At 38.2% G+C, this 22,306-nt stretch overlaps 1 protein-coding gene across 2 annotated transcripts in view; it reads left to right on the top strand.

The window, feature by feature from the left end:
* glceb (glucuronic acid epimerase b) overlaps positions 1-22,306 on the top strand; it is a 40,434-nt gene that overhangs the window by 5,287 nt on the left and 12,841 nt on the right. Inside the window, exons 2-3 of one of the 2 annotated variants that reach the window (XM_026378852.1) lie at positions 13,991-14,093; positions 21,164-21,693. In XM_026378852.1, the coding sequence (XP_026234637.1) occupies positions 21,177-21,693 (517 nt within the window). In that variant the 5' untranslated portion in view covers positions 13,991-14,093; positions 21,164-21,176. Of the gene's footprint in view, positions 1-13,990; positions 14,094-20,151; positions 20,226-21,163; positions 21,694-22,306 lie in introns of those variants that run through there. The other variant, XM_026378853.1, reaches the window with a different exon arrangement.

The following is a 22,306-nucleotide window of genomic DNA, read 5'->3' as shown; positions in this document are numbered from 1 at the left end:
ATGTTTCATGGTTATTGGTGCAGGGCAATATGGTCACAGACATTATCACAGTATATTTTTATATATTTTTTTTCTTTGAAAACTATTAATATTTACATTGAACTCCAATAAAGACAAAGAAAACAGTGAACATGTTTCACACCTCTAAGCTGCTATATCTTAGTTTGTAAGTCAAATTTCAATCTAACCCAAACTGTTAATATAAGGCACTTTACCTGTATAAAAAAATACTGTATTGACTCACTTTAAAACTTATCCAGTTTGTAGGCTGTTCATAAACAGGACTTCCTGAATACTTGCCTGAGGATACGGTCCCATTAATACAATGCAGTGTGACACAAAGGTAACAGATTTTGCACTAATCATCTGTCCACATATCCAAACTTCCAGTTGCTGTCAATCAGCTGCAAAACATTTAAGCTCGTTAGAAATAGTGATTTGTTTTAGTTTTAGAGATACATATATATAATATACATATATATACACACACACACACACACACACACACACACACACACACACACACACACATATTGCCTAATTGTCTAGCCATATTGTCAGTAATGGTATCAACTGCTTTTCCCTTGCATTCTGCACACAGCTGATGGCACTGTTTTTGAAAAATTGCGTCTGCGTCCCGCAGACGTTATATCCAGTGACAACCACTTTCATTGTCAACTAGCATTTCATGTCTTAAACTGTACAAAGTGAAGTTGCACTTGCTGTATCCTTACTACTTGAGCGGGTAATGACTGTAAAGTCAACAGGAATGACTGCTGCAAGCTGATGTTACCACAAGGGGCTTGTTTATGAGCTAGCTGCTAGTCCTTCAAATAGGAAGAACAGATACTGACTTTCTGTAAGCTGGCATGAAAATGTTTTGCCATTCTTTTTCAGATGGTGAAAAATGTTTGTTTCTTCATCAGCACAGGTCATGTGGGATATCCCTCTGTAGTTTATGAATCAAAACCTTTTCATCACCAGTGTTGTATGATCTCTGTTTGCCACAGTTTCTTCATCTGGTGCACATGTCTGACTTTACTCATGTTGTTTGTATATACTTTTATTTTCTTTGTTTTGGCCTCAAATGTCAGCAACAATTACTGTGTTCTAATAGGGTGTTCCTTGTATGAAACTTGTTTTTTTGATTTTTGATTTAGCACCCTCTGATTTCAGAGGGATAATTCAGCTACTGTATGAATCCTGCTTCAGCCAACTAAGGGTACTAATGTAGTATTTGTTATCATATTTTGTCATTGGCTCTAGCAACCAGTGAGATGAGATGCCAGCCAGTACTTTCTTCTTCTTCATATGGTATATTCTGTATTATTCCATATTGTGTTACAGGTCATAAAAATTACATTAAATTTTCTCTCTAATATTAGTAACTAATAACACATTTTGAATGAAGAAACATGTTTTTTTCATCTGAACATGTAAAGTGAATGTAACATTTATTTTCTGTGTTCACAAGGCCTCTTTCTGGAGAATGTTCACCATCCTAATTAATCTTTGAAAGAAAAGACTGTATGAGCCTGATCACACTCACGATTCTTTCCCATCTGTTTTCCACCATCAGCCCAAAAAGGTATAATGCTGCCAAATTATGAGGAAGACATTTAAATATCACATATCACATTTTCATTCTTCTGTGAAGTCAACAGTTGTAAAAAAAGAAGCTTTTCTTGGTGTGGTACATCTATGAATTATTTTTGTTAGCACTCTCCAGCATAATGATAGTGATGTTTTAGAGGTTTGCTGAAATATTTGGCAGTAGTAGTACTTTCACAGAAAAAGACAAAAATGGACAATCCCATCCTGACTGAATTTTCAGAAAAGTTCCTATAGACTGTAGTATATGTATATTATACTATTTATTCTAATAATGTTGTGATATTACAGACAAACAGACTTCCCATATCTATATTTCCCAGTTCTAGTGGCAGAAGAGCGATGATCAGATGTTATTTTTTGTGACCAAGCTGGCAGATGGCATTTCTACTGTTGATGCTCATTTTCTTGCTGAAGTTGACTATAAAAGCCTGTTTAAATTAGCCATTTTCCTCCTCCTCAAAACCCACCATCAGCATGTAGGCAGTCCAACTGGCTGCCATCACTTCTACTCTTGTACTCTAGCCCTCTCAGTGGTTGTTGTATATTGATAAAACTGGCCACTTTATACTAAGGTCCAATGTTTATTGTTTTTACCCAGCAGGGGTTAAGGAATACCCCACAGTTTTGAGTAGCCAGACAGTTGGGGTAAAATTTTATTTTTGCAGCAGCCAGAAGACATGCTCCTCCAGTGATATTATTTTTTTTCATGAATAAAAATTGTATTCTATGATTATAAAACTAGAGCACAAACATGATCATGGTCATGTAAAATATTTAAATGAAATCCCAAACTACTTGCTGAAAATCCACATTGTCTTTGTCTTTACTCTATTTACCATATATCACCTCACCAATCCTACAAAGTAAACCTTTAATGTGTTAAAGAACAAAATTTTACAGCACCAACAATACTAAATAGATAAACACTATTGTGGACTGTAAGCTGTTGACGCCAAGCTGTTTTACCGTTTTCCTTTAGCTTGTCTAAATAACGATGCCTGTCCTCCAGGATGCCGGCACTCCCTGCTTGAGTTTGCTCATGCTGGGATTTTTGTGTCTAAAGCAGGAAAAGCCAGGTTGTCCCATCGTGCTTAATAATAGGCTAAGAGACAAAGGTCTGCTCTGTTTTGCCTGCCTGCATGACACTTCCTAAAGCCTGAACCACTGATGCGCATGATTTACCCTGGTCACTGGAATTGTTCCTGTGCCTCTGATAACTGGCTAACATTGCCATGATTGTAAGTAAGTTGGCAGATGGTAAATGATTTGTCCGCCTTTTGATGTTTGCTAGATTGTTGGAGGACATTTAATTTAACAAGATGCTGGGATGAGATTAAATTATATTTTAGCCTTTCAACATACTAATTGTACTAGTCGTACACTTTTCCCTGCCCCACAAAGTAGCCAAGGGACTTTTGTTTGGACCTATGAGATGTCCAAATTCTTCCAATATGTTAAATAATATGTGTAAAAAATAGCAGTTTAAATGTGACTGCAGCTGGTTATTTTTGTAAGTTGATTACCTCAGCGTAATAATCACCTGACCTGACCTGTGTGGTCTTGACTTTGAACTGCAGGTGTCCTTGACCACAGCACAAGTGTACTACAGAGTTTAAGAATAGATTTTTTTCTCTATGCTCCATTTCTCTACATTCATAATCATATCTAAAATGTACTTGTTTTAGAAACAGTTACTCTCTTCACAGACACTGCATTGGACTTAATAAATAAATACGGGCCTGCCTTCTTATGATGTTCTTGTAAAGTATGACTCACAACTCAAGCCTAGATTCTTTGTTAACATTTGGCAGTGTGTTAAGGGGGTTAGATGAGTCCATACTCTCTGTGGGACACTGCAGTCGTAAATCCTTATCATGTGACTCCCACAGTACAACCAACCATGGCCTGCTTCAAAAGCAACATGCTCACAGTATGCCTGCATACTTTGGAACCATAACCCTCCCCCAGGCATTGTCCTCTATACCTCTTCTCTGTGGTAAATACTAGCCATCCCATACACTAAAGAAACTGGCCCCAGTTGCCCTCAGAAAAATGTGTCAAATGTGATTTTTGAATTGTAGGATTAGAAGCTGGTACGTCCAAATTGGCTGCCCAAGTAATTGTAACACTCTGTGGGGAGTGGGACGCTCTGGTTGGCTGGCTCATGATCATATATGCAGTGCTTGTGCCTTTGCCTTCTGTTCTATCTGTCACAGCATCAATACCCGAACCCAAGCACCTCACTGCTCTGCATTTCATACACATGGGCTAACCACACATTTACGCCAGTAATGTTCTTATCCAGAATTGTTTCTTGCAGCCATCTGACTGGCAAGTGTTTATTCAGTCACAGTGAATAGAGATGTGTTGTCTCTCTTCTTATGTTCTGTTCAACCAAGGTTTATAATGCCCCTCATGTTGTTTAACCGGCTGAATGCTTCTCACTTAATTTGTGCTCACTACAGACCTTTGTGTCATTTACTTCAAACAACTGTAGTCCACAATAGAATGGGGTTAGAAAAAACCAACTTGACACCAACTACGCAAACGGCATGTTTATCTACTCTGTACTTGGTTACTGGTTGTTGTGCCAGTGCACTGTGTATATTGATTCATCATGGTTTTTTTTCTGCTACTTTGTTTTCATTATAGCTTTAAAGTAAACTTTTTTGACTGGGGTTTCTTCTTAAATCTTTTGTCATTTTGAGTATGGGGCACATATATCATCGTATGTAAAAACACTAATCTCTTAGTTTATGTATGTGACAAGCATACTGTATTTATCTATTCATTGATTTATTTATTTGACCCTTTGTCAAAGCAAGACAGTAATCGGCTAGAAAAATGATCTAAGCCTGCACATGGGTATTATATTTATGAGGAAGTTCTTTTTCTGTCCAGTTTGATAATTGAAGGGCTCTGCATGAAATGTGTGTGAAAATGACCCTGGGCAACCATTTTGCATTCGCTCTCATATGAGCCATCCACTTGTACTACCCAGTGTGGATAAAGGATGTCTTTGTTAATTGTTTTAATATCAATCTTTACAACTCAACACCCCTCAATATTGCTAAAGCTGAAGACTCTCTAGCTCTCTCCTTATTCCCGAACAAAATTACCCTTCTTCGACCTCCCTTTGCTATGCCTCCGTGACATTCACGCTTGATTAGGCTTGCAAATGAAGTTTTCCTTCGTTTGAGGTGGGAGGCGTGACCTTGGCCCCAGAGACCCGTTAAGTCTTTATTGGATTGGCTGGACATACTAAGCCAGGAAGATGTCCCAGTGTTTTGCTGTAGCCAAAGCATGTTTCTTCAGCACTTGTTTCAGCTTTTCTTCATAGCTCCTTTGTACCCTCATGGTAGTGTCCAAGTACTTCCTTGCAGTCAAAGGGTCCAAATTTACCGAGGTTATCATTAAAGTTATTAATTACACCTTTATTTACACTGTATGACAAGTAAAAATGCCCACAGTGAGAAACCCCTAGCTTTGTAAACTACCAGTAACAGAAAGTTTGATATTGATTGCTTTCTGAACTATAATGGTGTATATATGATACAGTTTATAATGGTGTACATTGGACAGTGACATTTATAATCACTCTGGATACTATATAAAAAATATCAGCCCAGTGATGCAAATGACATCACAAGGGTCTTTTTCACAGCAGATATTTCCACTTGTCACTGCTGGAAAAGCACAGGTGTTTATAATGACTTTGACAACAGATGTCACGTTCTGGTGTTACTGTAATCTGTGCCAGTTAGAGTACATTTTACCAGTTGTTAATTGTATTAATTACACGTGTATTCATTGTTGTTGTTGTTGTTTGGCCATACATTCGGACCATTTAAGTGACTCTATTTTGCATGTTTTGTTGAACTGAATATATATAATCTACCAAAGGTGTCACAAGGAATAGTATAATTTTTATTATTTATAGTGAATGATTTTATCTAATTATCTGATATCAGTTATGTCTGTATTTATTTCTTTTACATAAAACATAAACTTCATCTTGTATAATCTTGCTCATTTACTTTCCATTTCTTGTTGCCCACCTAAAAATAAGCAGGACATTTTTTGATTTTGTCTGTGTGTGCGATTCCAGTTAATGAGCTTCTGCTCGAACTGGCAGTCCTAAAAGGATTTAAGTTTGAGTTAACTGGTCGATTTCAGACAATCGTGCTCAAACATTACCACAAAATTAGAATGGCATTAACAACACATCAGGGCAGCACAATAGCTCAGTGGTGAGTGCTATTGTCTCACAGCAAGAGGGTTCAAATCTGCTGGTTTTTCTGTGTGGGTATTTTCTTCTTCTCCCCAGGAGTGGGTCTCCTTTTGGTGCTCCAGACTCTTTCCGAAAAGTTCAAAGACATGAAGGTTAAGTAAACTGGAAATGTTATGTAAGTACAGTTGCCCGTCAAAATAATCCAACATTCAATGAGTTAATAAAATGTCTACATGTATGTGGCCAATTTGGCCTCTTGCTGGATCATATCATGTTGTGTTTCAAAACACTGCATTTGGTTTTGCATCCTGTGATGCCAGTCCCCTGCACTTCCCTCATTGAAATGAATACGAAGAGCTGTGTTTCAATATGACCTATGATCTCTGTATCTGAGCGTCGAGCTGGGAGATATGAGCTTTTCGTGATCATTTATTCCTACTAGAGAGTTTAATGTTACCCGTTTTATTGTCTTTTACATTTTTTGACATGTGCCTTTTCGTTATGAATAGTGCTGAAGTCTATAAATCGCTGAGAATGCTGACTGCAGAAAAGGGGTGAATTTGCCATATCTGATATGATATGAAGAAGTGCAGCTGAATAAATACGCTTTGCTGTACCATTAACATTCAGGCACATCTCTTCCCTTCTCTCTGCTTCTTTGATGCCCGTACCTACTGTATACCCATTACCATGCCTGAGTAGCACATTTGCCATTTAGCTTTGCTAAATGACGAATTCGATGGACCGTGGCAATGTCAATGTCATATCTTCAATCCACTTCTTCCATCTAATTTCAGGGGACAGCGTGATTGTCTAACCAAGGGAAGAGCTGTGGTAGTTTAGGATGACACGATATATTATATCGACAAGAATGTAACACATACACATACATATACATACATATGGCCACAGTCTCAGTGCTGTTATACTCTATATCAGCACTCATGGATTAAAAAATTTGCATGTATAATCAGACTTAAGCAAAAACAAAACTTTTATCATACGTTTCATGTGCATGATTACTTTAAAGGTAACTAATCATGATACGTACACTGAGAAAGAAAGAAACCTCAAAGAAACACAGACCTTCTAAAATGCTTCCAGTGGATATTTGGACCATTAGGAAGTGGTACAGCCGAGCCACATGGATGTTGTGGGTTAGAAACCGAATTACAAGCTGATAGAACTGGTGTCAAGAAACGGTTTGGTCTTTTTGTACAGCCTCTAAAACTGGACAAAGATTACATTCCTGAATCACCACAACTGCAATCAAACTGTGGTATAATGGCTTTAATGACCTTAACGTATTTCTGTGTGACCATAGAAACACACATCATGGATGGATAAAATGAAAGAGAAGAAAATGGCTTAAGAGCTGCACAGAGAGGTTGATGTATCCAAGAACAATTACAGGGAAGAGTGAAAACAGAAGATTGGCAGGCCACCACTGCCCTGACTGGAGTAATAATTTGCTTGGAAAGGCAGAATATAGCAAAGACAAGGTCAGCTTGAAAGAGACATTTTACATCACCTCAAGGCTTTTACCTTTCTCTCAGAACAGCTCTTTTCTCCATTGCCAGACATGTTCAACCTTGTTGCTGGGTGGCCTGCAGTCTCTTGACATTTCTGGTAGATTCTTTAGCTCAGTGAACCAAGGTGCTTTACATATTAAATCACACAGCAGACTTTTTCATGATTATCTTTACTGTGATTCTGTAAGTCTTGACCTATTTTCGAAGCCTGAGATGTTTTAACATAGTTATTTTAAGATTCATAAGGGGTAGATCATTTTCTCATTGCAACAGTAGTGCTGTTATTAAATCAACGTTTGTTTAAAAGTCAAAATCAAAAAATATAGTATGCAATGTGCATTCATGTCTTTAAACATCTTTTTCCAGGAGCGTGCTGTTTTTGCAATTATTCCCGCAGAGATCACTGGTGATCTAATCATTTTAATACAACCCTGAGCTTAGATTCATTATAGCAGTCTTTCTGATGTGCTTCCTGTCTTTGTCCCCTCTTCTTCTTCCCCTTAAGAAAACAGTATCTTACCATCACCCACACCATCATTACTGTTCCCCTCCCTGCAGGGAACAGACTGGAAACAGTGAATCTTGAGTCAGAATTTCAGTACAGTTGGTTTTCACTAGCTGCAGCTGCTTCATTTGCATACAGAGTAAAGGAGCAGTAGTTCTAGGCTTTATAGCTCAGAGCAGTGCAGACATTTCCTTATGAATGCTCTGAATGTGGTCTAGATTTGGATATTACTGGAAGTAAGACAACAGAGTTCTACTTATTTGAGTGTGCCTGTTATGATAAATGACCTAAAACATACTGGTGTCCCACTTTCCTTTTTCCTTTCTGTCTCTCTCATACGCTCTGTCTTTTCAGTCAGAAGTCTTGACATTTTAAGAGCATGGCTCTGATTGAGGAGAAATGATATATGCATATGCAGAAATCTGAGAGAAGAATAACCTCTGCCACCCTCCTCTCTCAGAAGCCTTTTGTTCCCCTATCTTTATTTTTTCATTCCATCATATCTGCTGGAGATTGAGCGATATATACCATCAAAGATTTTTTGAGGCTTCCCACTCTCTTCCAAAATCCTTTTGATTTCCGACAGCATGAGCTGCTTAATATTCCAAACTAGTCGGTGGCCTTTTCAGAGAACTAACAAGGTTCTGAAGATGCAAGTCTTGTCTTCGTGTGAAAGGCAGCTGGGGCACAGCCCTCTTATTTTTCAGCGCTCACACCGAGGTGTCTGTGCTACTTACAAGTTCAGAACTGTTCGTCAGATACACAGGAGCCGGTAGGACATGTTGTCATTTGTCTTTCTGTAGATCAAGACTGTAAGAGTGCCTGTCCACAAACCGTAGTCCTTTCAAGGAAGTAGTGTGGTTCTTTATTTTGAAAATGGGGAAATCAGGAAATATTGTCCATATTTGTTTTTAAAAAATAAACATTCACAGTAAACTTATCTGCTCAACTTTAGAGGTGAAACAACTAGTTGATCAACATATAAATAGTTGGCAACTGTTTTAATAATTATTGTTTAATTCACGTTTCAAACACAGATATCACATTCAGTGGTTCCAGTTTCTAAAATGTTTTTAAAATAATGTCAACTGAATGTATTTAATTGTTGTCAGTAAAGCAAGTTACCTTCCAAAATTGTGATATCTTTTTAAAATTGTTTCCATTTGCACTTCATTGTGCAATAAAATCATTTGAAGATTAATGGCAGTGAACTTTATTACTATTGCTTCAACTTATGCTTAGCAGCATAATGAAATCTCAGTGGTTTGGTGGTGGTTACTTTACAGTGTCTGCAATAATGAATAATTCCTATGCCTTAAGATTTATTGCTGTAGCTGCATGGATGTGTGTATATTTTTATTTGCACATTCTGTGGCTGGTATCCGATGGTATAGTCTTCGCATCGCCGGCTTTTGCCTACAAGCCTGAAAGCGGAGTTCACAGCAGAGAGCTCCACAGACACTTGATAGGCACCAAGGGTATTTACTTAGCTTCCAAAAACTTCCAAACTCTTATTTACTCTCATCTTGGCTTCCTCTTGCAAGCTTGCTTTTGCTGCCTCCCACTCTAAAGTCTCTCATCCCATTTCTTCTGTTTAGAATTGGAGAGTAAAGCAGGAGTGTCTCTCAAGTTGCTGTTTTGTACTCTATTTGGGCATTGGCTCCACCTGCCTCCCCAGAGCCTGTTTGTTCTTGTTGCTTCAGCCTTTAACTGTCACTCTAACGCTTCTTCTGCCATGATATATTGACTGAAGGCAAAAATAAGTACCTACAGAGTATATGTTTGTTGAAAGTGGAGCTAACTCATGGTGCAACAGTTGAAATGTGGAAGTATTTAGCTTTTTGGGATATTTAGCAAATAGAAAATTGTTTCTGTATGCCAAAGAAGAGAACATGCAGAGGGTGAACAGCTGCACCAAATCTGGGTGTAAGGTGCTGCAACACATTCACATTTTTCACAAGCAGAAAAACGGAGCAACAGAGGCTCTAAATGTATGCAAATCACCCCTAAATAACATCAGAATTTACTGTCTATATTCTTGAACACTTGTGACAACCACAACACACATCTCAGCATGTGACGTAGGCCTACTAAAACCCTCTTTGTTCACTAAATCCAGTGTGAAAATTACCCTAATGTTTTCAGAGTTAGGAGAGGTTGGAATGAGGCCAGTGCTGTGGGAGAGTCTACTGTTGGTGACGAGGTTGGGCCCCCAGGTTGGTGGCTTTTAAAGTTTGCTTATTGATGAAACTCTTTTAAAAGAATTTCGTTGGCTGACAGGCTACTGTATAGTCATATTCACTACCAATATACTGTAATATAATTGTACCCATAATGTGACCGAAACACAGATTATATCAAAGCTGAAAATGTGTCACGATGTTTCTGGTTTTTGTGTGTATGATCAGAAGTGATCACATTTATTCATTTTGCTCCAGCTCTGAAAGCAGAAATCTCAGTTAACTGAGCTCTTTACTTTTCAGACTCAGAATTCTTGGATCTTGCTCTGGGCATCAGATGGTCAATGGTGGTTGGCACTATGATGCCACCAGTGGTGCGATCATTCAATGTTTGGCCAGCCATTGATTCCCTAGGGAAAATTGATGTATTATGAATGCCCAACAGATGGGTCTCCATCTCTCCCTTTGCCCTGACTACAAGTCCTGATGTATGATTGCTTGTGTCAGGGTGGCAGCAAATGAGGAGCGACTAAAATAATTAATGTCCTAATATCGCTCTCACACAAGATGCTGTAAAAGAAATATCCTCAGTGTAATGTCAAAGATGTGTTCACAGGAGAGAGCCATTAAGTTGATGTTCATGATTCATATGCAAGGCATCAACCCTTGCTTAAGAAAGGTCGATTGAGTGGGGCAGTATGTATGAAAATGGTGTCAGCACAGTGCTAAGCTTGGAGAGCTACATGTTAAACCACCTTGAAGTAGAGCTGGAGTGCTGCTTGGCTTCCACTGCCCTTGATTACACATCCTTAAGAGATTATTTCTGCTACTCATACTTTGTCCTAGTTCAATGTTGGATTTAGAAATCAATCATCAGGAAATCCTATGTAAACCTCTCCTGAAATGGAAGTGGTCTGGTTATTGCCGTTTCTCTTATTAGGTATAAATATGACATTTTGTTTTCTTCTGTCTGTGAAATCACCACAGAAGAAGCAGATTTCTTAGTTTTATATATATACCTCTATCAACACACCGCTCATAAACTTTTTGCATTGTCTGTTTTGGATGTCTACATTTTGAAGCTTAGAAATGCTTTGAGTAAAACTAAATCAAAACACCTTTTTTATATTTATTATCTCAGATAAATAAAAAAATACAATAAACTGACAAAAATAATCAAGTTTAAATTCAATCACTTAAACTTTTTTTTTTTAAAGACCTATCTAAATGCAACCTTTCTCCCAGGAAATTGGTTATCTGAGTTGGTAGTTAGTCCCCTGCTGAGCAACATAATACAGATCCTGCCGCTGTTTATTTCATTATCAGTGTATTTAGAGATGACTGTCTGAACAATCACCTCGCCTCGTGTGTGACCTTTGATGTTTACCACTGCTCATTTTCCCTGAATGGTATTAAGCCTAATATTAAATTTTACAAAATTGTCACAGTTTCATCTGGCAGGAGACGAGCTGTAGCAGTGTGCAGCAAGAAAACCAAATGTTTTTGTTTTGTATTTTTTGTATTTCTTGGAAACAAAAATGTGCTACAAACCCCACCAGGCTACCTTTTTATCCTATTTGATGCTTGAAACATATGTGCAGATTATGAAAAATCTGATTATCCTCTTTGCGTGTAGAGGTTAGTGGAGGGATTCCTCATCGAGAAAGCTAATGCAGATCCACACAGCCCCTGAGACTGCTCAGAGTGTTTAGTGAAAAACAGATACCGAGCACAGTGCCTGTATGATGCCTCTTAGTTTAGCACAGATTTGAGTTATTGTGCATGGCTGTGTGACAGTTTGTATAGATTACTACGTTACACTTCTAATTTTGGCTTCTGTATAAGTAAACCCCAGCACAGCGGCTCAGCTGAGATACTTCTTTAACTAATGGAAGGTTATATGCAGATGTTCAGGGACAGGCGATGAAACGTTGCCTAGAAAACGCATAGATGGCAGGAGTGGTGCAGGATAAGCTCCAGGAAGAATGAGCTAGGACTGACGTTTACTCTCATTTTCTACTTCTCACCATCTGCCTGCAGCACACCTGCCTCAAAAAGCATCAGTACACTCATACAGAAACCAGGGAATATTGATTAAGACTGCTGACATTTCTAGTTGCTTTTCACTCTGGCTGGGTACAGCATGCCATTTTTCAGATGAAGTCAGGTTATAGACTCACAAACACACCCATCCTCCTTTTGTGTCATCGCAGCATACTGATGTGGAGAATACTTAATTAAAATTTCCTTATCAGACCTTTATACAATATGCAGGATATAGATACAGGAACATTTACAAATACATTTGAAAACAAATAAATTCATTTGAGGAAATTAGCTTTTTTTAGCCATGGTTAAGAACAATAGGTCTGATCTGTGAAGTAAAACCTAGAAAACTGGTTTCTCTGTATCTTCTGTAGTTTGTAGGAGACATGCTGTTGTGTGTTAACCAGGAGTGGGCATTAGAAGCTAGATGTGTGTGGTCTTTAATTAATTTAACTGATCCATAACTGTATTGCATTATGATGTAGGATGTTCATGTTGTTTTAGTCACCTTGTCATATTATTGTCCTTCTCTCTCTCTATTTGCTTTTCAGCTATTGTAAAACAACAACGGCCTGTGCGATGATAGAAAAGAGCCCAGCTGGTTTAATTTCTGCAATATTTAATTTAAGTGCTTTGTCAATAAGCACATTTCATAAGAAGATCAATATGCTCTCTCTGATGTGATGATTTAGCACCTTCTGTATTTTAATAGCCTCTTTCAACAGGGGCTTGAAATACATTGGTGAGATTAATTACAGAGTAAAGTATCCATGTCATTCTCTGCTTATTTGCGCAGATAGATTGGTTGTACATTAATGGCCCTCCTGTTGGAAAGCCACTAAATTCATTAGGGCAATTACAAATATGTAAGTTTCCTCGCCTTAATTTGTAGTTTATCAGTGTCAGAGTTTATGGAGCATTGATTTAAGGTTATAATTAGCCACAGTGGGAAATAATACAGTAGTGGGTTTTTTTGTTTCCTTCACAAAAGTTTGTAGTGAAATGCGAGTGTATAGAGGCATTCAGTCATAATTTGGCACCAGAAACATTCAGACTATTAAAGGATTTAATGTGAAGAATGTAGAGCCTGCTTAAATCTGGACAAACGTTCCTCATTAGGAACTGAGACTCTCTGAATGAACATGTTCACAGTGGTTCCCTAACTTTCACTCAGTGCATCCTAAAATAGGCCTGTCCCCAACCTGCCATTCCTCACCTCCATGTGACCCTGAACAGCAATAAGCAGGTACTGGAAACTCCTGAATGGGTAGCAAGAATATTGTAGAGCAATAAGTGTGGGATTAAAACAAGTTTGGTTGAGTTGAGTGCAAAAAACGACACGACTCTCTAGAGTCAACTTTTAGTGTTTTAATAACAAACAGTAAGACCTGAATAAAGAAATTATAGCAGCATAAAAGTGAACAATAAAATCCATAAAAGTGTTGTCATGTCATGTAATGCAGATAAATGCCCACTGCCTTCTCCTTTTTTAATTTACTTTTACTATTATTTATTGTTGGCTTATTGTAGATATATCAGTATCTGCATATTGTGGGGATTGAACTTTACCTTTATTACCTATTATATTACAGTTTGCTCATCAGAATAGTTTATTTTTCAGCTGTAAAATCTGCAGCACAGTACTTATCTTGGTCACAGTTCTTTACAAAACAAGCTGATTGCTATTTAAAGTGTCTTTGTGTTATCTCAAATATCAATACTGATATCGGCCTTAAGGAGACGAGCGTCACTGGGGCTGTCTGCACACACGTCACTGCTGTTTTAAGTCATGTATACAGTTTTGGATGCACATTTCTGCACCTTCACACACAACTTTGAGCCACAAAGAATCAAATCCAACTTTTTCTTCTTTTTTCTGTAGGTATTGAAGAAACTGCAGGAAGGAGAACCAGCTGTGCCCAGACTGTGGTGATCGTCCACAGAATGTCCAGCCAGCCAACCATTTCTTTGTGAATGAATTAGAGGTTGGTGTCAGTATCTTCCGTCCTCACTGTCGAGATTCAAAATTGAATATTACGTATGCTCCCATATTCACTTCGAAAAAATGGTCCAGTCTTGCTTATGTGATGAAATGATTAATCATAGCTGTTAGAAGCCGCTCTAAGCCCTGCATTGCTCCTCTTGTCATGACTGAATCAGTTTTGATAGCATAAGGAAAGATGAAGCTCTTTGAACCAACTCTGTGTTCATTAGTTTAACATGAGTAACTGTGTGTGTCTGCACAAAGAGATAGTGCTGTACCTTCACACAGCACTATTACAATCTCTGCATTATCACACTGTTATATACCAGAGCTGATATTTGGAACTGTTTTTCTTTTGTTTCTGTTTTGTTTATTTCAGAAACGGTTATAAAATGTGCAGTAGTATTTTTTAAGTGTCTCTTAGTTGTGTGATTTGTTAACATATAGTTGTGCCTTTTTTCCTTTGATAATTTACAAACTACGCTGTAAAATCATAATGGAATAGTTTTTAGTTAGTTTGATATTCACATTATATATTATTGGGGTGGCTGTGGCTCAATAGGTAGAGCAGTTGACTGCCAATCGCAGGATTGGTGGTTCGATTCCCGGCTGCCACGTCACATGCCAAAGTGTCCTTGGGCAAGATACTGAACCCCTAGTTGCCCCCGGTGAGTCAGGTCAGCTGCATAGCAGCTCTGCCATCGGTGTGTGTGTGCTTGTGTGTGTGAATGGGTGAATGAGAAGCAGTGTAAAGCGCTTTGAGTACCAGCTAGGTAGAAAAGCGCTATATAAGTGCAGACCATTTACCATTATACAAAGGTAATCATATTCAGTTGTATTGTTTTAGTAATGGAGTGTCCACATATGTTTAATGTTGACATTTAGCTAGTCCTATAACTTATTATTTGAAAAATATTAAAAATACACAAAGTGAAAAGGAGAGGAGCCGTTCAGCACAGAAAAGCAAAACATTTCAGTATTTGCAAAAATGCAAATGCGAAAAAAAAAGGTTGGGAAGGCAGCTACTGCAGCTTGCTTTAGTTCTGCATATTAAAAAAATGTGTTCCTGTTTTGTTTGTTTCACAGTGTGTTATCTAGTACAGTAAGTAAACAGGATGTGTCTGCAGGCGTTGTGTCTACTTCATTAACTAAAAAGCACAAGAAGCCATGTCATTAGCACATAGAAACCAGTATTGTCTGACAACATCACATTGCCCATGCCTAAAAACTATACTTCACGTGGACAGTATAAATGTGTTAATTCTGCAGATGTAATGTCTGTTTTAAGAAAGCTGATATTGGTCACATAAATTACTCTTAAAATTAGCTAGTAATTTGTTCAGCTTGTTGTTTCCACACAATGTCCAGTGATTCTGGAAAATGTTTTCACACATTTGCTGCATATACAAAGTGTTTGTAACACATCATTTTTTTATTCTAAGAAGAAAGATTAATAGAGGCAATATTAAAGCTCAGCACTATTTCCCCACTAACTTCAGGACTTGACCTGGCCCAAGTTCTTGTTGCAACAGTTGTTGACCATGTTCACAGTTTGTACCATCCATGATTTGTTTCTTAGCTTTTATCTTTTTCTTAGATGCATGTTCATGCTGTTTAACATGCACGGCTGCCATGACCTGCCTCTAAAATGATGCATGTATTTTTCTCTTGTCAAGCCTGCATTTGATGAAGAGGTTGTTTAATCCCTCAGTGGGCCTCAGTTATAAGCTTTTTGGTAATGACCTGCTTAATCCTCCAACTAGAGATAAAACACACAGGCGCATTAACTTAGCAGAGTAGTTTACTCATTTCTGTGTTGCCTCTAAACAAAGCTGTCTGATTGAGCAGTGTCGTATACATGTTGGTCTGTAGAGATTGTGCAGTTTTGTTAGCTGCCTGATTTTAAGGGTTGCAGGATGATAGGTAGCCAAACCTACGCCAAAAAACAACAGTTTATGTTGTTGACCAACACTGTGAATGAGTTTCTTCTAATAATATAATTCATACATGTGCAACAGGTGATGGAGCAACTCTAAAGCAACTCTATTCACATGTTAAATGGTTATAGGATAAGTCAGTTGTTGACACAAATTCACCCTCATGCCTACACAGTATCACAATCAGCGCAAACACCACAACACACACCTACAGTACATATGTACACACACACTACCCCATCTCTACAGGAGCAAACATGCCTCACAACATCAGCATAAGCTGATAATTTACAGGCAGTCTCAATCCCCTACCTTCCTTCACCAGACGCAGTGAAACTGTCAGGAGTTTAACTGGGGCTACAACACCTGCACCCAACACATACGCTGGGCTTCTGCTCCATTAGCTCCCCAAGGGTGGCCCACGAGCACTCAGCTTTTGTTGGTGTGATGAGTGCTTGTGATTTTTTTTTTATGCCAGAGGACAGCAGGAGAGGAAAAACAAGTCTGTTCACCATTTTCCCGTGCTGAGTACTGCTGGAGTTACGACCTGTTGTAAATGTTGTACGTTCTGCTCCAGGGACAAAGATAAGCAGTGAGTTTGACTTGATTTGCATTTAACAAAGTCACAAAGTTTTTTGTTTTTTTTGCTGTTGAAAATGTGCTGTCATTATTAACAAACAATTGAGAGTATTAGGTGTCTGGTTGAACTTTCCCAGCTTAATTACCAGGGATTTGGGAGATCCAGACATTTGCATGTGGTAATAGAAGTCTGTTTTTTTTGTCCATGTCAGGCACAATTAATACTAAAGGGTTTTAAGCCAGGGAATCACTTGCTGCATATCATGAAGCAACCATCAGGGCATTCAGAGATCACTCATGTTACAGTTCATCACAGCTCAAGGTCACATACTCACGAGTTTAAAGCCTTTGATGATGTGCTGAAGCAGAGAAAAAGCTGTGTACTATTGAACATGTAAGGACATGGTTCATTAGGTATCAGGCTGGCTCTACTTGACAGTGAAGCAGAACTATCAACAGTATGAGGAGTTTGTCATTGTTAACACACTGTAAGTAGTGAGCAGTACATCTAATATTACAAAATCTGCAGTAATTATTGTGAAGATTGTGAAGATAATTAGGGCTGGTAGGGCTGCATTATTGATTAACTCGTTCATTATCGCTTAATCCAAATAACTTAACAACTCAATGAAACATTGAAAAATAGTTTTTTTTTTTCACAGTTTCTCAGACACAACATATTCAAAAGCTTTATTTTGTAGATTTCCAAACTCCGAGCTTTTCATTCTACTGTAACATTAAAACAAAATGAGCTTTAATAAATAGTAACTCAGACAGTATTGCTCCTTGGGCATTAAAATAAGTATTTCCACACCTTTCACCTTCCTACACAAGATTAATACACACAGTGTAGGGTATAGGTATTCACAAAGAATAATTCTATTATATAAAAATCTGAAAGTTTGAACGAGTCCATGCCTATTATTTTAGGTGCTTTGTAATTTTGTTAGGCAGGATACTGGGAGCCTGTAAGCTGAAAAGCTGCTTTTGTTTTCTAGTGTCTTTTGCCTTAATCTGTCAAGCATGGAAGACTTTTATCCTCCAACAGGATTGTCTTTCACCTCCTGTCCAGTTGGATCTGTCATTTTTTATATATATATATATATATATATATATATATATATATAAAATATATATTATGTCAGTGTAGTTTTTATTCCAGATCAAAACAGTGTTATTACCAGAGGGATTATATCTATGCAAAACATCCTGGGTTGAGCTGATAGCAAGGGGATTACACAAGTCTTTCCATATCACATAGACAAGTCCTCATGTCTAAAGAACAAAATAAACATGATGCCTGTAACTGTTAAAAAAAGTCTCAGATGTTGAGTTCCCTTATGTTGTTCTTCTCTACTATCCACTCTGACCTCCCACTACCAGGTTTTGTAGTCGTATAAAAACACAAACAACTTCTGTCTTCACTGGTGTCTACAGCAATTATTTGCACAACTGAAAAGGTTACTTGTCGGCAAGAACTAAACATAAGTCAAAATAAGTTTGTGAATAAACAACTGATGCTTCCGGGCTTTTGTGAGAAAGCAAACTCCTACTAGAGGAGAGCGAATGTGGGTCAAAATAACTAGAGACAATGGAGCTACTGTCTGTGCAAATAGCTAGATGTTTTTTTGCTTGTCTTGTAATTAACAGCTGCAGATATGATTTACAACTTTATTTGTGGAAACAGTCTAGAGGACATAGAAGACAACAACAACACTGCTGCTGTTATAGGACATAAAACAACACATAGAGCTGTTTTGGTCAGGGGAATGTTTTTTTAATGTCCAGGAAGTCCAGTTAGAGTAACACATTAGTGTGGTAAAAGAGTTATCACATGCCGACACACTGCACAGTGGTTCATGAACAGGATTTCACAGCTCTGGGTAAGTAGTACTTATTTTATCCTCAGTATTCACCTTCCAGAATTCAGCAGTGCTTTTTATTTGGTCATCACAGCATTGCAGCAGCATCATCTGGCAAAAGAGATGTGAGAGCTCACATAATCACCAATCATTTTTCATCCATAAACCAACTGCATTTTGTAATTTGCCTCCCTGCTGACAGTAACTCCTCTTACAGTAAAGTTGATGCTTGCTTGCTCTGGCATCACAGTGTAATGTACATTGGGGACATAGCTTTAGATGTATCATCGTCTAGTCAGTGTGTGGCATTAGGATACTCCATATGTTGCAGTGCTTAAGTCCATGTCCACCTTCCGCCTGACTTCAATACTAACGACAAATCAAAGAGCCAATTATTTATATTTGGTTCCCCGACAGCACTGGTCCTACTTATCTTTCAGGATGCAGTCCCCAGGCCTCCTCCTCACATTTTCAGCATTGTCAGAGCTACGATTTGCCCACTCTTTCATCACTACAGCAGACTGACATTTCTCTAAATATCAGCGATAGTTTCTGTGTGTAGCAGTAATTTACCAAGAATTTTTCCAACCACTGACCGGAAGTTTTAAATTAAAGTTTATAAGAAGGAAAATATTTCAGTTTCCCTTTAGTAGTGTAAAACAAGATGTTCTTTGACTGTTTTAGTAGACACATCTTAGTTCCTTCATCAGAGCCTAAATTCAGTGTTTGTTTTCATTTTTATTCCCAGATATTTGCTGTTAAAGCACTCTGGAAGTCCCACTTTTTAGACATTAACTTTGTTCAAGAGGCCACTACCACTATAATTTGACAGTGCAGTGCAGATTACCATTGTCCTACTGATGCACTAATTAAACTGACCTTTAGCAGTGGCTAGTTTAAGCTGGGAAATTGAAATTAACTTGGAGACTAATGATTTTCCTCTTCTGCTTCCCCTGATAGAGGACCTGGCTCTGTTGTCACTGTAATAGTAAATACTGTGAGCAGTAAGCTTTAATTAGTGTGGAGGAGGAGACCTCCATACGTGTATTGATTTTGTTTTGCTGGCTTGGTGAAAATGCCAGAGACACACAGAGGACATGAAAACGTGAACCCAGACTAACTAGTCCTCCTCCATGTCTGGTTTGCTTTGTGCATTGTATGAAATCTCCATATAAACTGTATAATATTAGACAAGTAGTGAACAAACAAGAAAACATTTGGTGTGTTTTCATTCACTGTCAACGTGCTGTCAAATTCAGAGCTGTGAACAAGGCAAATTAAATATTGATCACTGTACACTACCATTCCAGTCTGGGATCACCAAGAAATTTCCTTGTTTTCTAGGAAAACGTACACGGGTTCTGCTGTGCTGACATAAATGCTAAAGTGTTTTCTAGTGATCATTCAGCCTATTAAACTGATAAACTTTGAACCACATTTCCACATAGATACAAAGTACATTTCTAAATGGCTTCAAACATTTGAACAGCAGTGTACATCCAGATAATTACGATAAAAATGTATACATAAGAAAATCTAATACAGAATATTAATAATCACATGGTGACAGTAACCTTTATCTACACTCAGGTAAAAAAAAGTAAGTTTAAAATGTAGAAAATGTGTGAATTTGGTTAAAATTAAACATAATGTGATAATTATTGTCACATTTTAACCTTTGTACAGAACCAGGCTAGCAGTTCCCTGTTTCCAGTCTTGAAGTTTCAGAAAGCTGAATATCCTGACATGATAGTGGTATGTTCTCATCTAACTCTCAACAACAAATCAAATCAGTATATTTCCCAAAAATGTTTAAATGGTCAGTTGCAGATATGCAAAACATTTGTGGACTGCAATGATACTGAAAATGGTATTTAAAAACTAGAGGTGCTACAGCTGAACGTAGTCATGTAAAAGTGCAAAGACTGAAACCAGTACCAGATATGACTGTTTGTGGGGTAGAAGATGAGATACTGTGGTCATCGAAGTACAGTGCAGAGCTTCATACTGGTAATAACCCTACCATTTCACATGTGTGACCACACCTTTTTTGTTTTCTGAATGTACAGTCGTAATTACTACATTCATTTACCAACTCTGTCCTCAGGTGCATGTGACTCATAGCTGTACAGTGTTCTCACCAAACAAAAGTGAGAACAAACATGTCTTTGACACAAATTACAACTTGTCATCTGTTTAGGGAAAATTGCTCCAAGCTGAATTTTCTTGGAGTTGTGTAATGTTTGAAGAGAGAGAATGAGAGAATCACAGCTGTACACTGTTGATTATAACTCGAGAATGCATTTAGCTCACACATTATATAAGTGCATTTACATTCACTTAAGGAACAGTCAGCTCTCTCTTTAAGACGGATTTTGTCAAGATTGAAATCTTTTTAATTCAACTAATCATGTCATCAGATTTCTCCTGTTTCTTGTACCTTTTTGTCAGTGAAAATGTTCTGTACTGTAATTAGGTCAGTAAAATCTTGTATGCACATTTTCCTATTTAATCCTTTGTTTTCTAGTAGTAATGATTCAGAAGCATGTTCTGATAAAGCTGCTGTATTGTAGTCAGACACATTTCTTCACCAGTCGATACGGGATGACATGTTAATTGGCCTGATCGACTGTCGACTGTAAATTATAAATCATACATGTTTCTAATGGGTCCCTTGTCTTTGTGTCAAACAGGCGAGTTGTGATCATGCGCTGCCTGGCTGCCCGGGTGAACTACAAGACCCTCATCGTTATCTGCGCCCTATTCACACTCATCACTGTGCTGCTGTGGAACCGCTGCTCCAGTGACACCTCCCTGCGCTTCCTGCCACGTGCTGCCTTGGTGGCTCCAAGTCCCAGGGTGGGAGATGCTAGCATCAGCAGCCAGCAACACCCTCCGCAACCTCCAGAGCCTCCACCTGTTGTTGGGGCTGTCGGTGGGCTCAAATATGAAGAAATTGACTGCCTGATAAACGATGAATCTACTATTAAAGGCCGGCGAGAGGGCGGAGAGGTCTACCTGCCCTTCAGTTGGATGGAAAAATACTTTGAAGTGTATGGAAAAGTAGTGCAGTATGACGGCTATGATCGCTTCGAGTTCCAGCACAGCTATTCAAAGGTTTACACGCAGCGTGAACCCTACCACCCCGATGGAGTCTTCATGTCATTTGAGGGGTACAATGTGGAGGTCCGAGACCGTGTCAAGTGTATAAGTGGAGTAGAAGGTAAGACTTTAGCATTGATGTTAAAGAATACATGCTTATGTCACAGCTTAAATTTTACATAGAGGTGTTTGTTAGATCAACAAAGTCATAGTTACAGAAGAAGTGACTCTACATGCTGTAATGTAACTGATTATTCATTATCTTTTCTGTTCACCTCACAAACAGCCACAAACAGTAACACTAAGCTTTCGTCATAGTAAAATCACCATGAAGCATGTGTGTCATTCGGCAGCTGTTATATGTGCACTGAGGCAAATTGAGAATAACAAATTGTGAGGTCAGAAAGCCTGATAACACATTGGGCCCATTAGTTCCATTTTGTTTGGTTGATTTTCAATAAATTGCAGTGTTTTAGTTTTCTGGTTCTCATTCCATTCAATTTAGTTAATAATGAAAATAAGTGTGTCCCAGTACAGGGCATGTATGAGAGGGAACATATATATACTTGAAAATAGGTCAGAGAGGAATATAGCCAAATCTGTTAGTACCTCTGGGCTGAGCAGCAGTGAGCCAAGTTGCTCTGACACATTTCTTTCAAAGTGATTATTTGAACACAAATCTGAGGAAACACATCTACACACCAATGCTGCACACACCTGAGCACACAAACACA

Source organism: Anabas testudineus, chromosome 3 (genome assembly GCF_900324465.2).
Source record: "Anabas testudineus chromosome 3, fAnaTes1.2, whole genome shotgun sequence".
Lineage (NCBI taxonomy): Eukaryota > Metazoa > Chordata > Actinopteri > Anabantiformes > Anabantidae > Anabas > Anabas testudineus.
The sequence above is the reverse complement of the archived record's forward strand: the minus strand, read 5'-3'. Positions and strand labels throughout refer to the sequence as shown.